This window comes from Labeo rohita, chromosome 22, assembly GCF_022985175.1.
Source record: "Labeo rohita strain BAU-BD-2019 chromosome 22, IGBB_LRoh.1.0, whole genome shotgun sequence".
Classification (NCBI taxonomy): Eukaryota; Metazoa; Chordata; class Actinopteri; order Cypriniformes; family Cyprinidae; genus Labeo; species Labeo rohita.
The window spans coordinates 16831392-16850355 of record NC_066890.1 but is presented as its reverse complement, the minus strand read 5'-3'; the positions used below and the strand labels follow the sequence as shown (position 1 = coordinate 16850355).

The 18964-nt window shown below is 39.3% G+C and overlaps 1 protein-coding gene across 2 annotated transcripts in view; it reads left to right on the top strand.

Annotated features, from left to right (window-relative positions):
- Nucleotides 1-18624, top strand: part of dag1 (dystroglycan 1) — a 41343-nt gene extending 22719 nt beyond the window's left edge. For both annotated transcript variants that reach the window (XM_051094421.1, XM_051094420.1), the window contains exons 2-3: nt 2214-2748; nt 12802-18624. In XM_051094421.1, the coding sequence (XP_050950378.1) occupies nt 2419-2748; nt 12802-15084 (2613 nt within the window). In that variant the 5' untranslated portion in view covers nt 2214-2418 and the 3' untranslated portion in view covers nt 15085-18624. The remainder of the gene's footprint in view (nt 1-2213; nt 2749-12801) is intronic.
- The last annotated feature ends 340 nt before the right edge of the window (nt 18625-18964 follow it).

Below are 18964 nucleotides of genomic sequence, written 5' to 3'. Positions count from 1 at the left end.
GTTGATGATTCTTGGCTCGCACACTGTTGCGTAAATAACAAAACATTCCCTGAAATTCCTACTCGTAACCCGCAAACACACCTTATGTACTATCCTAATATTATTGCTCTCAATAGTATTCGTGTTTTTCCCATCCACCATATGTCTTCGAAAGACACCAAATGATAATCTAAACATTCTCAGACTGTGTTTTGTCGGTGTCTGGGTGCGACCCCAAAATAAACATGACTTTGAAAACGATTGGTGATTATTTGGACTTTGTTATAGGAGTAACTTTCCTGCTGGCTTTCAGAATGAATCTCTGAAGGATAGCAGGTTGAGTTGGACCTACTGTGTTGTTGTTTGGGAGTCTTCTGAAGAAGCTCCCCTCCGAACGCAGGGAGCGTGAGAGTCTGCCTCACCCCTCTCGTATCCGCTTCCCTCGTTCATAGGTTGGACACGAGGACTCGAGAGCAGTTCTCAGGGGAAATCAGCTGTATTGTACGGAGCAGCTCCCTCTTCAAATGCATAAAATCTGCAGCCCACCCTGCACTAAACCCATCCCTCTTTTCACCGCAGGCTTTTTCGTCTTCCTCTCTGAATGAAAGACCTGCATGAATAACAAACCTCTAGAGTGTAGAGCTCTCCCCCCATGAGACAATTCAGATGGTGTGCATTCCTCTGAAGTGTTTGAACCAGTCGGTCGCTATGGACTGACCCCCTGTCTCCGTCCATTTCTTTCGACACTCATGGAGCGGGTTACTCTTCCAGTGCAGGGTTTTTTTTTTTTTTTTTTTTTTCTTCCAGGGACATGTTCGGTGACGAATGAGGCAGAGAGCGAATGAAAGGCACAGTGTGAGAGGAGAAAAGGGAGAGAAAGCTGTGAATGGTAATCAGATTAGTCTTGATCCACCTGTGTATGTGTGCGTGTGGGTAAGCAAGCAGTGCGAAACATCAGCGCTGGCAGAGACCGAAGATCTGGCTTATACCATTAACCTAAAGTGATTTACGGCACCGTAATCATACGTCACTTATTTGATACCTTGGATGGTATTTGAATTCGGTCGTGATCTAATTGACTAATGTAATTGTCATGTAACAAACAAATAGTAAAGCCAACAAGTTTACCATTGCGTTGAGATTTTAAAGGGAAGCCTAGGTATTAAGACCTGTATGGCTTAACGTAGAAAACCCATTAAGATTTATGTTATTTTTAAAAAATCCATGTTTTATACATATTTTGGACACTGTGTATACACAACTCGGAATACACAACTCTAAAAATGTAATACTGATACGATGCCAAATTTTGCCGCTTTTGGTTGAAATTTTTAGTCGAAAGCCAACGAGAAGCGACGTAAGTCTTCACTGCTTTCCTAGCGATAAGAAGAGGTGAACAGAATGGGAAGATGACTGTGGATGATTAAAACCTTCTAAAGATGCACATCTTTGTTCTCTCCACTTTAACCTTGACACCTTTGAGGCTTTTAGTATACTACAGCTACTGAAAGAGCTTGCAAGAAACAGCAGAGACAAGAAATGCTAGATGCCATCCTGGCAAGATGTAAACATGCTGACGCTTGAAGGAGTTTCTTAGCGTGGATTTCACTCAACATCTGAGGGTGTTTAGACTCCTTGTGGGGAAAAAAAGATTTTGGCATTTGGTTTAAGCCTACGCTTATATACATCGCCACCTGTAGGCTCTTTCAGTAGCTTTGGTCATCGTATTTTCAGAATTGTATTGCTGTCAAAATTGCAACCAGTCACTCACCGAGAAGATAATAGTGCCCCCTATAGTCCAAAGTATAAAACAATGTGGATTTTTTTAAACTAACGTAAGTATTTCATGGGTTTTCTACTACATATTTCAGTAAGAGAAATCATTAAAAGCCATACAAGTCTTAATACCCAGGGTGCCCTTTAAATGTTTAACTACAAAGTATCACTTGCTACAAAAATAGCTTTGATAATGCATCTCAAGGCCTCAGATTTTGTCTCTTGCAGCTAGTTGTTTTTGAATGCGATGATGTATCTTATGTAAATGCCCACTTCCAAACCTCTGAACCTGTTGATGGTTGGGTAAACCTGGACAAATACGTAGCTTTTCCCCCATCTCAGGCCTTTTACGGCGCCAACGTGACACTCTGAAGATGCATTGGTCAGACATGTCAGTGTCGTCTTTTGCTATTGAAATGCTTGTTAATTAATTCCTCTCTTTTTCTTTCTCAATGCAGGTCTTAGAGGCAGCCCTTAACTATGGGATTTCAGAACTACTGAGGGCACTTTCACAAAAGGAGGGAAAAGGGGCCGGCATCGAGAACAAAAGGGGAGGATTGAGCTTTTGAAAAGAGGATCAGTTCTTTCGGACTCAGCGGGGTGCATGCTGCCCCCTCAACTGGACGTCCTCTTTTGTGCGAGCGAGAGAAAATAAAAGCAGGCATGCGCAATAAACTGAGAGAGTTCCGGGATGGGGGACGCCCCATGCTGGGGCACAGGGACAGGACTCTTCTGGTGCTGCTGATCGCAATGGTGCTGACAGTAACGGAAGTGCGGGCTTCCTGGGATCAGAACCCGATGGAAGTTCTAGGCGACGTAAGGCAGCTGGAGGCGTCTATGCATTCGGCGGTGCTGTCGGACATACGCGAGGCGGAAGCGGCGGTTGCAGCCGTGTCGCAGCCTAGCGGCTTTCCAGACTCCTCGGCGGTGGTGGGGAGGGTGTTCCAAATGCGGGTGCCCATCAAAGCAAAGAACTCCAGGAGCACACTAAAGGTGAGACGCTGTTCTTTCGCAGCACATGGCATCCTTCAAAATGCGTTGCAAATGCATGCAAACAAATTTGTCCTCTGGTGCTCAGCGGATCGTCCCTGGTATATCAGATCGACACTTCCCAGCCAGTGTACTCAGTCGGTGCAAAAGACGTGACTTTGCCCCAAGCACTGCTCAAATCTTATTCTACGCTTTCCTTATGACTGATGGACCATAAAATGTGTTGGTCCCTGTAATAACGCAATACTACTTGCAAACACGTGGTCCGCATGCTTGATGGCATAGGGCTCTCGGGAAACTGCAGGCTGATGCATGGGGGGCGCTTTACATTTAGATCAACGGCGTAAACAAATCTGTTTGTTTACTGAAATTTCTGTGAAGGCATGGAATTTATTTTCTGCTGTTGTGTGGTTGATGCTACAATTGGTTATTTGTATAAAGGTGTGTGCTTCTATCATCTTGTCAGTTTGCATTCTGTTTCTTTCTGAGAAGATGGTACAAACACAATGCGGCCCTGACCAGGCATCTTTTGTTGACCACCCAGCAGTTTATGAGACATTTTTAACCAACCCGTCCATGTCAACTGTTGTTAAAAGCGTGACCCCTGTCCGTATCTGTTCATTGTGTTTCTCTGTCCCGTCTGAATGTTGGGCGGCTCTCCCAGGCCTTCTGTGTAATCCTACATTCACTGGATCATTTCTGCCCTGTCAAGCGCATTTTTAAGTTGAAACCACAAGCCCCTTTGTGCACTTTCGGAAAATCTGTCTTGACAGCTGTGCCAAAGAATCTAACGCCCAACAGTTAAAGCTGCCTACAGCTGTTCCCTTGCATAGCCATTCAGACCTGTCCAGACCATTAGCCCACAATGAACTTCCCCTCTCATTCCTTAACAGCATTTAGAATCAGCTTTGCTGAAACTATAAATAATTTTCTAGTGTTAGGAAGAAGTAGCAGGTCAGGCATGGGACAAAAAGAGATTAAAACTACACCTGCAGTGTTTCAAAACTTGGAGTGGGTGTAGAAATTGCACAAAAACATGCACCGTGTTGAAGGTGATTATTGGGGACTAGCTATGAGGTTGTGTATCAGTCCAAAAACGACAGAGGTTTTGATCACTTTGACAGATTTTGCCACAGGAAACGTCAATTTTCTAAGTATAAAAGCATCTAAATATAGATATAGATGTTAATTTTATGTAGGGGGCGTTTCCTCTGAAGAAGCAAGGGAGGCAGTGCCTTCTCAAAATATTGAATGAAAAATAAATTTGTAGTACAAAACCAAAACATCAATATTACAAAATACAATGTTTAAAAAGTTTATAAATCACTTGTTTTTCTAAAGAAATATTGTCCAACAGCGACGCCAGCAGGTGAAGTTGCAACAGCTGTCCACATCTCTCTTGCCTCCCCTGAGCCCGTTGAGTTTTAACAGATACCCTAAAGTGTGCGGTGGTTTGTTGGTGGGTAATTGAGAATGAATTGGGGGAAGTCATCTGAGAGGAGGCGAAGCCTCCATCGCGATATGACTGGTTATGATCGGCTGTAATTGGTTCATGCGATAAATCCGCCTCGTGTGTTTGTGAAACGAATCTGATTGAACAATATAATGGTGTTAATGCAAAGAGTAGCTTTAAAAAGTGAGTAAACTACTCACACACTTAGATACAGGGCTGTCACTAACAATTATTTTGGTAACTGAGTAATCGAGTAGTCGGATAATTATATATTTTTTGTAGTAATAAAAATAGATCTAAGTGAACAATAGCCTTTAAAATGACTTTAAAGTACATATATAATAGCAATGAGGCAATAATAATTAGTTTAAATAAAGTATTAAAAGCAAGTAATCGGTGTTAATGTACATTACGCATTACAACAAATGCCTGCAGAGGGCACCAACTGCCTGACGATTGTTTTTACACTTTACTGTGTGATCTAATTCATTTTTAATATTGACTCAACAACATGTAATTCAAATGTCCACTTAATCTTTAATATTTTACCATTTCTTTAGGATAGAAAAGCTACAGCCACTGTAATTTCTTGAATGTGTGGACATCAAAACGTGTAAATTGTTTACCTTAAAAATCTGATGAAACGGCGTGCATTGCGTTCCCAGATGAACGTTATAGTAAACCCAAATTCACAACAACATGCAAAGACAGAGTTTGAGAAACATGTAAATGATAACAGTTTGGGGAGCATCATTTATTGAAAACGGAGCCGCTCTGACTCGCACGTACTTAACCTACATGCATGTAAATAAAGTAAGCCTGCATTACATATATTTAAGTGAATTTCCACGTTAGCGCATTCTTAATAGCATTATGCTTTACTATGATTTTTAAATGGGTTTAATATGTGGAATGCACCACTTCTGGTGTTTTGCCGATTACTCGACACAGGCAAAAATGCAAACAAGGAAAAATCTAAATACCCAAATAGAATCAATGAATCGCCCTACTTAGATACATCAAAATAAGACTTAAAGGAGAAGTCCACTTCCAAAACAAAGATTCACATATAATGTACTCACCTCCTTGTCATCCAAGATATTCATGTCTTTCTTTCTTCAGTCATAAAGAGGAAAACATTTCTGCATTTTTCTCCATATAATGGACTAATATGGTGCCCAGATTTTGAACATCCAAAAAGCAGTTTAAATGCGGCTTCAAATGATTCCAAATGTGGTTGTAAGCGATCCCAGCCGAGAAAAGGGTCTTATCTAGTGAGACGATCGATTATTTTCATTAAAATAATACAATTTAAATGCTTTTTAATCTCAAACGCTTGTCTTGCCTTTCTCTTCATGAACTCTGTGTATTCTGACTCAAGACAGTTAGGGTATGTCGAAAAACTCCAATCGTATTTTCTCCCTCAACTTCAAAAATCATTTCAAAATCATCCTACATCACTGCAGAAGTACCGACCCAGTCTTTGCAAAGTGAACATGCAAAAAAAGATCAAACACCCTTAAAAAGGTAAAACAGCGATATAGGATGATTTTGAAGTTGAGGGAGAACATGTGATGGGAGTTTTTTGACATACCCTAACTGTCACGAACCGGAACAAAAACAGTCCAAGCAGAGTAAGACAAGATGAGCTTTAGGCATGGAAAAGTACATAAAGTGTTTTTTTTTTTTTTTTTTAAATGAAAATAACAGATCGTTTCGCTACATAAGACCCTTCTACCTTGGCTGGGATCGTTTGAAGCCGCATTTAAACTGCATTTTGGAAGTTCAAAATCGGGGGCGCCATATCAGTCTATGCTGAAATGTTTTCCTCAAAAAACATACGACTGTGTCGAGTAATCGGCAAAATACCGGAAGTGGTGATTCCACATATTAAACCCATTTAAAAATCATAATAAAGCATAATGCTATTAAGAATGCATTCCAACACAATCCGTGGGAGTTTTTAGTGAGTAATCAGCTTGGTGAATTTTAAAGTAGGCCAAATTGCGCATCCGTGACCAGTATTAACCGAGGTTTGATGACTGATGATCTGAACTTTTCACTATTTTTGGAATTTTTTAACTATTAAAAAGAATAGCTAAATGCAAGTTCACAAACAAAATATATTGTTAAAATTGTTACTGCTGTGAGTTATTATTTTGCAACTTGATGAGATTCATACTTGGCTTTAATAAATAGAATGTTGATTAGATTGTTAATAAAACTATTATTATTACTATTATTACTATTATTTTTCTTTTTCAAATAGTGTAAGTAATGCTTATTTAACCAACAAAATGTGACTGGGACATGATTTTCCATTTTATAAAAATAAAAATATTTTTTTCTTCAGAAATATAAAGCAAAAAAAACACCCTTTGTGGCCCCTTTGGAGTCCCTGAACCATGGTTCAAGAACCTGTTTTAAAGTCTTGGGAGATTTTGTTTACCTTTCACACTTTGTATTGGCAACTGTAATACTATGCATGCCTTAGCAAATGAGAATAATGCATTTACAGGTTATAATCTCTCATTCGCACCTAATATTTCAGTTGGTTATATATATGTTTTTTTTTAATTCTTCTTGTAGCATAATTGACGTAAAGTATTGCAGTTGGTCTTTAGCACTTATTCTATAGTATATCTTGTCGAGTCAGTCAAGTCCAAAGCCCTCTGTTCACAACGGACCCATCAGTATGATTTCCACGAAATGCTCGGACCCTCGGATATTCATAAATAACCTACTGTGCAAAAGATCCTTTTGAAGTCACTGACCTACTTCATGCTTTTACATTTCTTGCCTCCATTTTATCAAAAGGAACCAAGGGGATACGCTTAAGAGAGAAAAGCTAAGCTCATCTTAACATCCCCTTGTCCTGTTTTGAACATAAAGGAAAAAAGCACAAAGCTCTAGTCTTAAATGTCAAAGCCAATTGACGAGCGCTCAATCATTTCGAGTTGCTGCTAATGTCGTTGCTGTTTAAACGACTCGGTGAGCTCGTCCTTTCATTTCTCTGAATTCCTCTCCTCCTGCTCCTTCACACTCGTCCGTGACGGCAGGATTCTTCGTCTTCTCCCCAGCCCCTCCCTTTTTCAGCACAAAGACTGGCACTGAAACCTAATTAGCCTCAGCAGTGAGCCAGTGGAAAAGTTGTATTCCTGCAGCTGATAATAAAATGGCTTTGGAAATATGAGTCACTGTATGTTGGAGGGGCGACGCATGTAACTCAAGATCGCTCCGGTTGGGTCTCGTGGATGCATATTCGCCTGTATTTGTTATGATATTGTCTGCATAGCAACCAGCTTTTGCGGTGCCAGTGTCATCGCAGGCTAGAATTACTCTGCCGCACCACTGCCCTTTCAGCCGTTTAGACAAGCCTTTCGTTTTCAGAAACAAGGTCTTGTAATGGCTCATTTTCGGTGGGTTTGGAAACAAAGGGAACAGAACACAGCCCTTGGCTCGTGTGAATGAATCAACTTTGCGCTTCCCGCTGTGTCCACTAGAGGGCAGCTCGGGGTTGACTAGTTAAGTGTCCTTGACTGTTCTCCTTGTGATTGTTTCAGGAAATGGAGCTCTGTGGATTTACACCATAAATAAGCCCCTCTTTTAGTATTTATCCCTTTTTCCTCAGGCTCCTTATGTTGAATTCAAATGTCGAGGTACTGCATATTCCCATCTCCACCTGTCCGCCACCAACGACAAGGCCAGGAGAGCTGTAATTTTCCCTCTTTCGTAACACGGCCGTGTTTCGATACCAGTCTGTGATAAAGAATGCTACTTGCCATTCATGAGTTTTATCTTTTTTTTTTTTTTTTTTTTTTTTTTTTTTCCTCTGCACGTTTACGGTTTTCTCCTTTGTTCATGCTTGTTCCGCAGCATGGATCAAAAGCTGACATTCCCTCCTCACCGAATAGCAATTTAAAGTTTTATTATAAACAAACAGCAGCTCTCCCGGTGAGCCTTTATTGTGTTTCCTTTTCAAAAAATGTCAGCAAACAGAATCGGCGTTCATTTGATAACTTTCATTTGTCTAGATGGACTGCCATTGGCCACTTGAAGCCTGTTTTGGTTTCTGCTAGATGGGACATTTTGTAAATCCCTCTCTCAAGTGACCTGAACACACACCCCACATTTCGTTTGTAATTTTCAGCACAAAAATGGGTCATGTTCCACAGTCCGCTGAAAAAGGCCTGCCGTTTTCCCTAGGTGAGGTTATTTTCAAAGATCACTCTGTCGTCATTCCGTCTCGAAAATTAGAAGTGCAAATACTCGGCTCCTCAGAATGTGATGGGCCTTTATTTAAAGAAGCGTGTGCAAATGTATTCAGAGATGAGTAGAGTTGCATGAATTTTTAACCAAAGAAAATGGGTTAGTCTTTTCTCGTAAACATCTGCTTGGCCAAACTGAAGGGTTCTCCCTCTTCACATTTTCCGAGCTGGTTACCCCACCGCCTCCTTTGTCTCCGTTTCTCTCTCTAATATCACAAAGACATGCCTGAGCCAACTCCTTCAGAACTATGAATCTTATCTTTTCAGCTGTCTTCATATCCCAACAATGGGATCTTTTCTTCCCGCGGACTCCCCCACAAGCGTGCCCTAACAATGGGCGGCTTTATTCGACCCACAACGAAGGGAGTTTCGATTCATCCGTGTAATTCCTTCATTTCAGTGGGGAAAAGTTTATTCTTCTCATCAGGCCTTTTTAGATTTTGCTATTACAGCCCTATCGCAGAAGTCCTAAGGGTTGTTGAAGGGAGGAAAATTCTGTCATCAGTTGCTTGCTTTTATGTTGCCCCACACCTGACTTTATCACCTGTGGAGCACAAGACTGACATTCGCCATTCACATTCCCTTATCAGGGTGAGTAAATGATGACAGAATTTAGATTTTTAGGTCCCGTGTTGGTCCCTTGGTTTTGTGACTTTGGGATCTGCAGTGGAATGTTTTTGGAAACCAAATTTTTCTGTCCCCTTCCGCATGTGCCATTCAAAAGCATCCCGACAGGCTTGCCGCAGCGACTGAAATATGAAAGAAAAAACGACTCGCTAATATTCTTGTTGTTGACATTCTCTCTGCACCCATTTCTGCCTTTCCTTGCTTTCTTCGCTTAAGTCAAGAGAAACATGCCTTTGGCAGAAGTTATACTGTCTTTAGTGTGGGTTGCATGAATCATCACTATGGAAACTATGTGGTTCCCTGAATGTCAGTGTGTGTGGCTGTGTGTGTGTGTGTGTGTGTGTGTGTTCTGCCACTGATGCTCTAGTTTCAGAAGGCAGCATTGAAGACTTGCCTTAACCTTCCGATTTGTTCTAAAGCAAGGTCTGAAAAGGCACCCGAAAGTAGACACATGCCATCTGTGCCATATGTTTCATTGCAGGGATGGTATCAGTTTGACTATAAACAGAATGCGTTTTTGCCAACGCTGTATATCTATTAGATGTTGCTGTGGTTTTTACAGATAATGAGCCGAAATGTAAGTATAGATTCAGTGGCGGTGCAGAATCAATTCTCTAATTGAAGGATGATTCCAGAATTGATCGTAGTTTGACACATTCTGTAATTGATAGCTGTGGCCCATTTCTGTGATTTTAAAGAAATGGTTCACCCCAAAATGTAACGTGTCATTCTAGATTGGTTTGATTTGTATTTTATTTGTGGAACACAAAAAGAGATGTTTAGCTGCATGTTCATGCTGCACTTTTCCATACAATATAAATGAATGGAGATGGACATCAGGACAGGAAAATAAATGAATGCATAAATGAACTACAGTGTCCTACACCCACTAGTAAAAAAAAAAAAAATATCAAAAATTGTATTTGTTGACTGAATAATTTTTGGTTTGACTGTATATTCCAGCTTTACCTAAATAAAAAAAAAAAAAAAAAAAAAAAAAAAAACTGAGGAAGTAACTAAGCTTCCATTTTGCCAAGGTGCCATATTGAAATATGTGAATGCAAATAAGATTTGAGAGCTGCGGCTATGTAAATGTGACCGTGGACCACAAAACCAGTCTTAAGTAGCAATGGTCAAAAATACATTGTATTGGTCAGAATGATCAATTTCTCTTTTATGCCAAAAATCATTAGGATATTAAGTTAAGACAATGTTCCATGAAGATATTTTGTAAATTTCCTACTGTAAAATGGGTAGTTGGCAAATAGCCAGTGAAAATGTTTTTTTGGCCAAAGACCATTTTTGAAGAAAAATGCATATATTTATGTAGTCTGATATTTAATAAAATATAAAGGGTCACTAACTTTTTTTTTGTTTTGTTTTGTTTTTTACTGAACTGGACCATAAATTTGTTATAAAAAAAAAAAAAAAAAAAAAAAAAACTCAAATATTGTCTTATTTTCATATAGCGTTATTTATTTGATATAAAAAATTAACATAATTTTTTTTTCCCCGTGATTTGTTGTACAATTTCAAGACAATATTTGACAACAAGACAAACTTTGCTGTCATCCATTCAAAACTGCTGAAAATTATACATTTTTAAGATGAGTGATGTTTATATTTCCCCTATTTGCAATAGTCAGCTGTTTTTTTTTTTTTTTTTTTTTTTTTTTTTTGTTTTGTTTGTTTGTTTGTTTGTTTGTTTTAGATATTTTGAGATAAAAACAAATCTGTGGTTATTTTATGTGTGTTACACCATAGGACATTATGTCACACTAAAAGACAGTGCTAGATATTAAAGTATTTCTATTTAATTTTTAACATGTCAAAGGACAAAGTTATTTTTGATACAAACAATATCTACATGTTTTTTTTTAAAAAAAAATAATAATAATTTTTATCAATAAATTTCTCGTAGTCAATCAGTATGTTACTTAAACTCTTTTATACTTATTTTCATGACACTTTATAACAGTACAAGTTTTCTGCAAAAACACCAGAAACTAGTTTACATTTAAGAACACTGAAAATTATTTTAAAAAAGTGTTTTTTAACCCTTTTTTTTTTTTTTTTTTTCAGTGGTTCCAAAAAAAGTTACTTGAACAATTCTGAGACAAAAATTGACCATGTGCACAGGTTATGGGCTTCACAGGGGGCTTCAGTAACATGATCATGAATGGGGTCCTTCAACTAATTAAAGTTTTTTTTTTTTTTTTTTTTTTTTTTTTTTTCTCCTGGAAATGGCCGATTTAAAATCAGTATATGGCGTCACACAATAGGACATGGTTTTCAGAGACAAAATGTATCAAGTTCCTACGCTTTCAGAAATATATGGATGAAAAAAATGATTGCCATTTACTAAAATAGACACTAGAATTATGCCAGAGGTATTTATTAATATGTGTATGCTTTTCTTTTTAATTTATGAAAGTTGTAATTTATTTAACCATGGTTAAGACAGTCACACCATAGGACACTGCAGCTTTTTTTAACAACAGGTCCATGTAGAACAAATAAATGTTTAACGATTTGCTGCATTTTAAATAACAACAATATTAATTATAATGATTTTTACCTTGTGGGACCATGAAAACGCCATGTCACATCAACAACCCATATATCAGAAATTAATTTTAATTTTAATTTATTTTAATTAATTTTAATTAATTAATTTTTAATTAGTAATATGCATTGCTAAGAAGTTTATTTGGAAAACTTCTCAATACTTTTTTTTTTTTTTTTTTTTTTGCACCCTTAAATTCCTGATTTTCACATAGTTGTATCTCAGCCAAATATTGTCCTATCCTAACAAACCATGCATCAGATGCTTTCAGATAATGTATAAATCTCAATTTCAAAAAACTGTTCCGTGCAAGCCGCGTACCATTTGAAGTGCAACAGTGTTGATGTTTCAAGCACACGATCAATCAACAAGACTATAGATCAGCCTATAATTAGACTCCCACCTGAATTATTAATGTCCTTCTAAGCGATCAAATAGTTTCACAATCAAACTCGCACACATGTTCTGACTGGTTGATGGGAACATTCAAAAGCAAGATTGCGAAAGGGGTGTGGTGCTGGTGGATTTTTGTGTCTGAACCTTCGAAGCCTGTCAATTGAAATAAAAAGCCCAGCTGCTGATGCCCCGACTCCCTTAGAGACTGTTGTGCACTGGTTTGTGTTTTAACGACCCGACCCATGAGCACTCGCTCTACATAATGTATGAACCAGGATTTATTAACAATCAAATTAAGGGGCTGGAAGCAAAGGATGTATTTTTGTATTTGCAAAGAGGCTTGTTTGTGGTAATGGATCATCTCAGTGCCATTGATTTATTATTGGTTATTTTTGACTGAGCACTCATTGAATGGCTCTCCAGCTGGTGGAGTATCTCATGCCGCAGGGAGCTCTATGCCACTCTGAGAGTACTCATTCATTATAGTCTTACTGAATTTCAAGATACTGATTTTGTGCTCGCAACCAGGAAAGATTGAATACGAAAACTAAAAATGATGCATCATAGACAACTCTGATTCATGTGGTTGGATATTAGTCACATTATAAAGTGGGATTTACTTTCAGGTTCTAAGTGTTTGACTTGGCAGTGCATATCTGGCATCACACTAAGCTCATTTGTCTTGTTGCATTTCAGACGCGAGTCATTCAGTTGCAGTAATCTTTATTTCTCCTCCCATTTTACAGATCACAGAAGCAAGCAAGGATGTGCTCCCAGCGTGGTTGCATTGGGATGCAGAGAGTGGCACACTTCAAGGCCTTCCTCTAGAGACAGACAAGGGCGTTCACTACATATCTGTTTCGGTTTCCAATGAGAGCCAAGTCTCCCAAAGCCCAGATGTGTTCTCCATTGAGGTGCACCCAGAGGAGCATGCTGATACGGACCCTTTTCAGCTAGCGATTCAACAGTCAACCAGCAATGACGCCCAACCTTTCATCTGTGGCAATGAGGAGCCTGTTACTGTGCTTACCGTCATTCTGGATGCTGACCTTACAAAGATGAGCTCGAAGCAGAGGGTGGAACTACTCGGCAACATGAAAAAGTTTTCCGGCATGGGCCTTCAGCACATGAAGATTTTGCCTGTGGTCAACAATCGTTTGTTTGACATGTCCGCTTTCATGGCAGGACCAGGAAATGCCAAGAAGGTGGTTGAAAACGGAGCCCTTTTGTCCTGGAAACTTGGCTGCAGTCTGGATCAAAGCAGCATTCCTGATATCAGCAGTGTTCAGGTTCCAGCAAAAGAGGGAACCATGTCCGCACAGTTGGGATATCCAGTCGTCGGATGGCATATCGCTAACAAAAAGCCCCATGTGCCCAAAAGGGTGCGAAGGCAGCTCAACAACACCCCCACTCCCATTCCCTCATTACTGCCCCCAACAACTTACCCTGAGCCCCCCATCCGTATTGTTCCCACACCGACTTCTCCTTCTATCGCTCCTACCTCAGACACTTCTGCCCCACCTGTTCGCGGTCCGGTGCCACTTCCTGTGAAACCTACCATCAGAAACAGTTATCCCACTGCCTACACTCCAACCCTAGGCCCCCCTCAACCAACACGAGTAATGGAATCCACCAGCACTATCGCCATCCAGCCCACCGTGACAAGGCCTGTGTATGTTGGACCCTCCGTGACCCCAGCAACACCAACCACCAGGAAACCAACAAAGAAACCTGGAAAGAAACCCAAGACAACTCCGATATCAAAAGAACCCAAGACCACCACAACAAAGCCACCGAGGCGCACAACACCCCCTGTTATTCCAGTAGATGGCAATATAAAACCCCAACTGCGAAACCCAATCGATCAGGTAAATGCCTATGTTGGCACCTACTTCGAGGTGAAGGTTCCATCCGATACGTTCTTTGACAAAGAGGATGGAACTACCGATAAGTTGAGACTCACCTTGCGGAAGGGCAACGATGTGGTCGGAGACGATTCCTGGATACAGTTCAATAGCACAAGCCAGTTGCTCTATGGATTACCAGACCAGGAGCATGAAGGAAAGCATGAGTATTTCATGCAGGCAACTGACAAAGGAGGCCTCTACGCAGTAGATGCCTTCGAGGTCCGTGTCAATCGATGGGGAAACAACGTCAAGCCACCGGTGCTGTTTACCGCTGTGTTTGAAGGGGATGCACGTACCGTCACCAATGACATTCACAAGAAGATCCTTCTCGTCAAGAAACTGGCTCAATCATTCGGAGATCGCAACAGCAGCACCGTTACTCTGAAGAACATCATGAAGGGCTCTATCATAGTGGAATGGACCAACAACAGCCTTCAGCAAAGCCCCTGCCCAAAAGACCAAATACAGCAGTTGAGCCGAAAAATCTCTAATAACGAGGGTAAACCCTCACCGCAATTCATGCATGTTATGGAACCAGACTTCAAGGCCTTAAATATCACCGTCAGAGGCACGGCAAGTTGTCGCAGCTACATGTTTGTCCCGTTCGGTGAGGTCCTAGAGCCAACAACCTCTCCTGTTACTCCTGCTGTGGGTCCAGGAAGGCAGAGCAACGATGATGTGTATCTTCACACCGTCATACCGGCAGTGGTGGTGGCAGCTATTTTGCTGATAGCCGGAATAATTGCCATGATCTGCTACCGCAAGAAGCGCAAGGGCAAGCTGACTATCGAAGACCAAGCGACTTTCATCAAGAAAGGAGTGCCCATTATTTTTGCGGATGAGCTCGATGACTCTAAGCCGCCCCCATCTTCCAGCATGCCCCTTATCCTTCAAGAGGAAAAGCCTCCGCTTCCTCCACCAGAGTACCCTAACATGGCTAGTCCAGAGACAACACCTCTCAACCAGGACCTTTTGGGAGAGTACACACCTTTACACGATGATGATCCCAATGCCCCTCCCTACCAGCCGCCTCCGCCCTTCTCTGCCCCTATGGAGGGCAAAGGATCCCGCCCTAAGAACATGACCCCGTACAGATCTCCACCCCCTTACGTGCCACCCTAATGTTTGCCGAAACCTCCGGAGCAGGAGGATGGGGAACTTTTGTAGTTCCACACCAGTGTGTTGTTTCTTTGCATTATGGGATTTTTAGAAGGGGGGGAGGGGGTGCTGTTTGGGGTTTGAATGTGATGGGATGATTTTGTTAAACTGGACTCTTATGGAGATGTGGGAGGGCGGGGCAAGTGGATAGTCTGCAAAGGACAGCAAAAACAACCTCAGCCTCTGACTACTCTGGTTATTGCTAAACTGTTGGGGATGTACCCTCCAGTCCTGGCGCTTTTGTGTCTAGATGGGCTTTTTGACTAATTATTGGTTTTGTTTTGATTTTTTTGGTTTGTTTTTGTTTCACGTTTTTTCAGAATCAAAACTCCTTGCCTAACAGCACTCTTTCTATCTTCTGAATTCGTTAATCTTGAATAATATAAGCGGACAATAAAGCTGACTGCAGGTGCGAAAGGTTTCAGAGAAATTCAATAACAGAAGGGGAATAAAAGAATGGCCTTGAGGGACTTGGACAGCCATGCAGACAGTTTTGTGGGATGTCGATTCATTATGGTTTTGCCTTTTAACACGAAATTAAACTGTTTTTATTGTTATTCACATGTCTAGTTAAATCACTACAAGAAGAGGTAGCCAAAACGAAAGATTTGTTTAATCCACTGTATATTTGAACGTTATGTTAGATCATCTTTCATTTTTATTATATATATTTTTATTTTTTTTTTTTTTTTTTTTTTTTTTTTAAGTTTTACACTGAGATAAAAACACTATTTTCCACCCCTCAGTTATGAAAAACTTATTAAATCACTGAGTGAACATCACGCGGTGTGCGTTCTGACTTGAGACGTGTGCTATATGGTTTCTTGCCAGCCATGTGAAACTTCCGGAGGAGGTAATCTCACGAGTGAGTCGTCTATGCAGATTCTGCCTTTGACCTGACAGGCCGGAGCCCGGTATTGATCTCACTTAATCATATTTCCCACAGGCCATGAAGAAATCTTGTGATTTAATTGGTCGTACAGGTTGACGGGGTCTTTGCATTCGTAATTCTCTCATAAAACAGCAGGAACAGTTCAGCACCCTCAAGTCAAAACCACCAATATACTGTTTCACCAGTTAGACACAAGCTACTGACAGTCATTGAGACAGATTGCTCAATTTCAAAGACTTGATTTAATCAGAACAAGCTCGGTTTTGGATGATTTGTAGTTTCTTTGTTTCTTCCGTTTTCTTTTATTTTTATGTTATGTTTCTTTTTTCTTTTTCTTTTTTTTTAATATATAAATATATATATATTTCAGTGATGATTATGGAGTATATGCCTTGGATCCACTCAAAATAATTCAAAATAAAGACTGAAGTTTTTGATAATGGTGACCCATCCTCTACACAACGGTATTGTTTATTAAATGTCATGTCATAATTATATATTTGCAGTTGAATGCCATATTTTGCCTTGGTGGTATCGCAGCAAGTGTCTTCTGTACATAATATTCTGCCTGTGGATATAACTGTATTTATAGTCCAAACGTGTGTAAATCGGATATGGTAAAAAAAGAAATAGAGAAAAAAAATATTACAGTTTGTTTTAGATGAGGGGTGATTATTTTTTATATATAGTGATGGTTATAAAAAAAATCTTTGAGCAAGGCCTGGAATGGAAGGAGTATAAAGTACTGGTTTAATTTTAAAAAAAGCATCAGAAAACTCCAAAAAAATAAAAGAAAAGAGTAAGATTGATAAAATCACAATCTAATTTTTTACAAAGTTTTTGATACAGCCTCAAATTGTTTATTAAGAACAATAAATATATAGTGTACTGCAATTTGTAAAACTTTAGTCTTGGTAATTGATTCATAGCTTTTCCTCATGAGTCTTTTTTTCTTAAGTGGTTATCTTTAAGTTTGCTTTCGGCTTATTGAACAAAATAGAAAAAGCTATGTTGTCGGGGGAAAATGTCTTATGTTATACTTTATTTTTTTCTGATTTGTCTTTTACGCTCATTTGTTTTGAGGTTTGAATTCAAAAGTGACATTTGCAATAATAAAGGTGTGGCGTAGTCACGGCTGGTCGGTACGAGTAGCGTTCGAGATCTGTGTGATACCTCCTCAAGTCTGACAACCCCTGACTGAATTGTTCTGCCACGTAGGAGGTTAAGTATGGATGTATTTTTCGGCGTGATCGTAACTCGTTTTTTAATGCTTCCATTTAGCCTTTATAGATTTATTAGTCAACCAAAATCCATGGCGGTTTGATTTGATGTTTCATTTGTACGTACAGTACCAGCGTGTTGGTCTTGCAAAGATACAGTAGGATTGAGGTATGAATACATTGCAAAATGCACTTCATCATGGTACGGCATTTTAATATTTTTTTCACAAAAGCAAAGTTGTGTATTATTCATTTTAAACCTTAAATTTGACTGAATTTAGTAGGTTTATACTAGAAACGACTAGTGGTGTGCCAATGGGGTAAGAAAAATGGCTATTATCATACGCAATTTTTCTTCACGAGTAAATTTATGTTTTTACAGGAATACATTTTTTGCAGTGTACGGCAAAATCACCAACAGAATGCATAATGTTGTCTATTTTGTGGCCTTTTCTAATGGTTTCTTTTGTTTTGGTGTTATTTATACATCATTTATGTAGCAATGAGTCTGTCGCAGTAAAGCTACTGCTTTCTCATCAGCACAACTTTGAATAAATATTTTAGGTGGAAAAACCAAAGATGCAGATTACAAAATGGCTGTTGTTTGCTAGCGTCGAGTCTGCTGCTTTAGTTCATGTTGATTATTCTTTTATTCCTTCTTACAGTTTTAAATAAAAGCAATGATGAACGAGTAAAAATATGATACGTTTCTCCTCCGTCCCTTTTAAGATTTTTTTCCTAAGTCTGTGTAGAATATTAACACATATATTCAATCTATATGGTTATTTTCACAAACCCTAAGCTAAGTATGAGTTTAATCCATCTTAAAATATATTTTTATTTTTCTGCACAGCCATGATGTTTTATTTGTCAAATCACTCAGCCTTACGTACATTTTCAGCCTTTAGAAAACAATTTGATTACTGTATGAATATAACTAATTCTTAAAACTGGACTATCAGGCTTTTAAGATTGATTAAAGATCATTAAATGGGGGAAACGGTCAGTATGTTTTCTTTCTGTATGTATATGAGTTTTTCTCTTTTTTATGTTTTTAACATGTCCAACTTTTTTCAATGTTACAAAGTGTGCAACCTCAACCTGTATTGCGAAGACAAGCCGAGTTGGCAAAAGATTGAACATTTAAGCAATGCATTTCTAAAGGTGCTGAGGTCGACCTTGGGTCCAGGTGTTGGAAATGACAGTGATGTGTTGAGCGAGACACCTTTGAGGTCAGATGCTGCGAAGAAGTGCGACCTAGTATAGAATCCGACGCCAACGTAATGATGAAAAACACTATTCATTCTCTTTCATGTTCAACAGCGTTGGTTAATTTATGCCACCAAACACTGTATGTTTCAATCTTGTATTAAAAAGTGTTCTCACCGGGAATGTGTGTGGGTTCTTTGATAATTCACGATTGAGAGTTTTACGCAAACAGATTGCCATCTGACCTGGTAATTATGATATTCATGATTTGGGAGTTAAAGAACGTTCTTGGTTCAAACAACTAAGATACTGTATACTGACAGGTTCTGTGACGTACTGTGGATTAACACTGAAACTAATTAGACGTGTTTCCAAGTTTTCTAACACATACTTTTCCAGATGAATTTCCAATCAATGTTAAACAACTGGTCTCATTCCCTAACAGTGCATACTCAAACACTGGTCATAATTCATCTATAACTTTAGTACTAAAATTATACATTTATACATATCTGTACAGTAA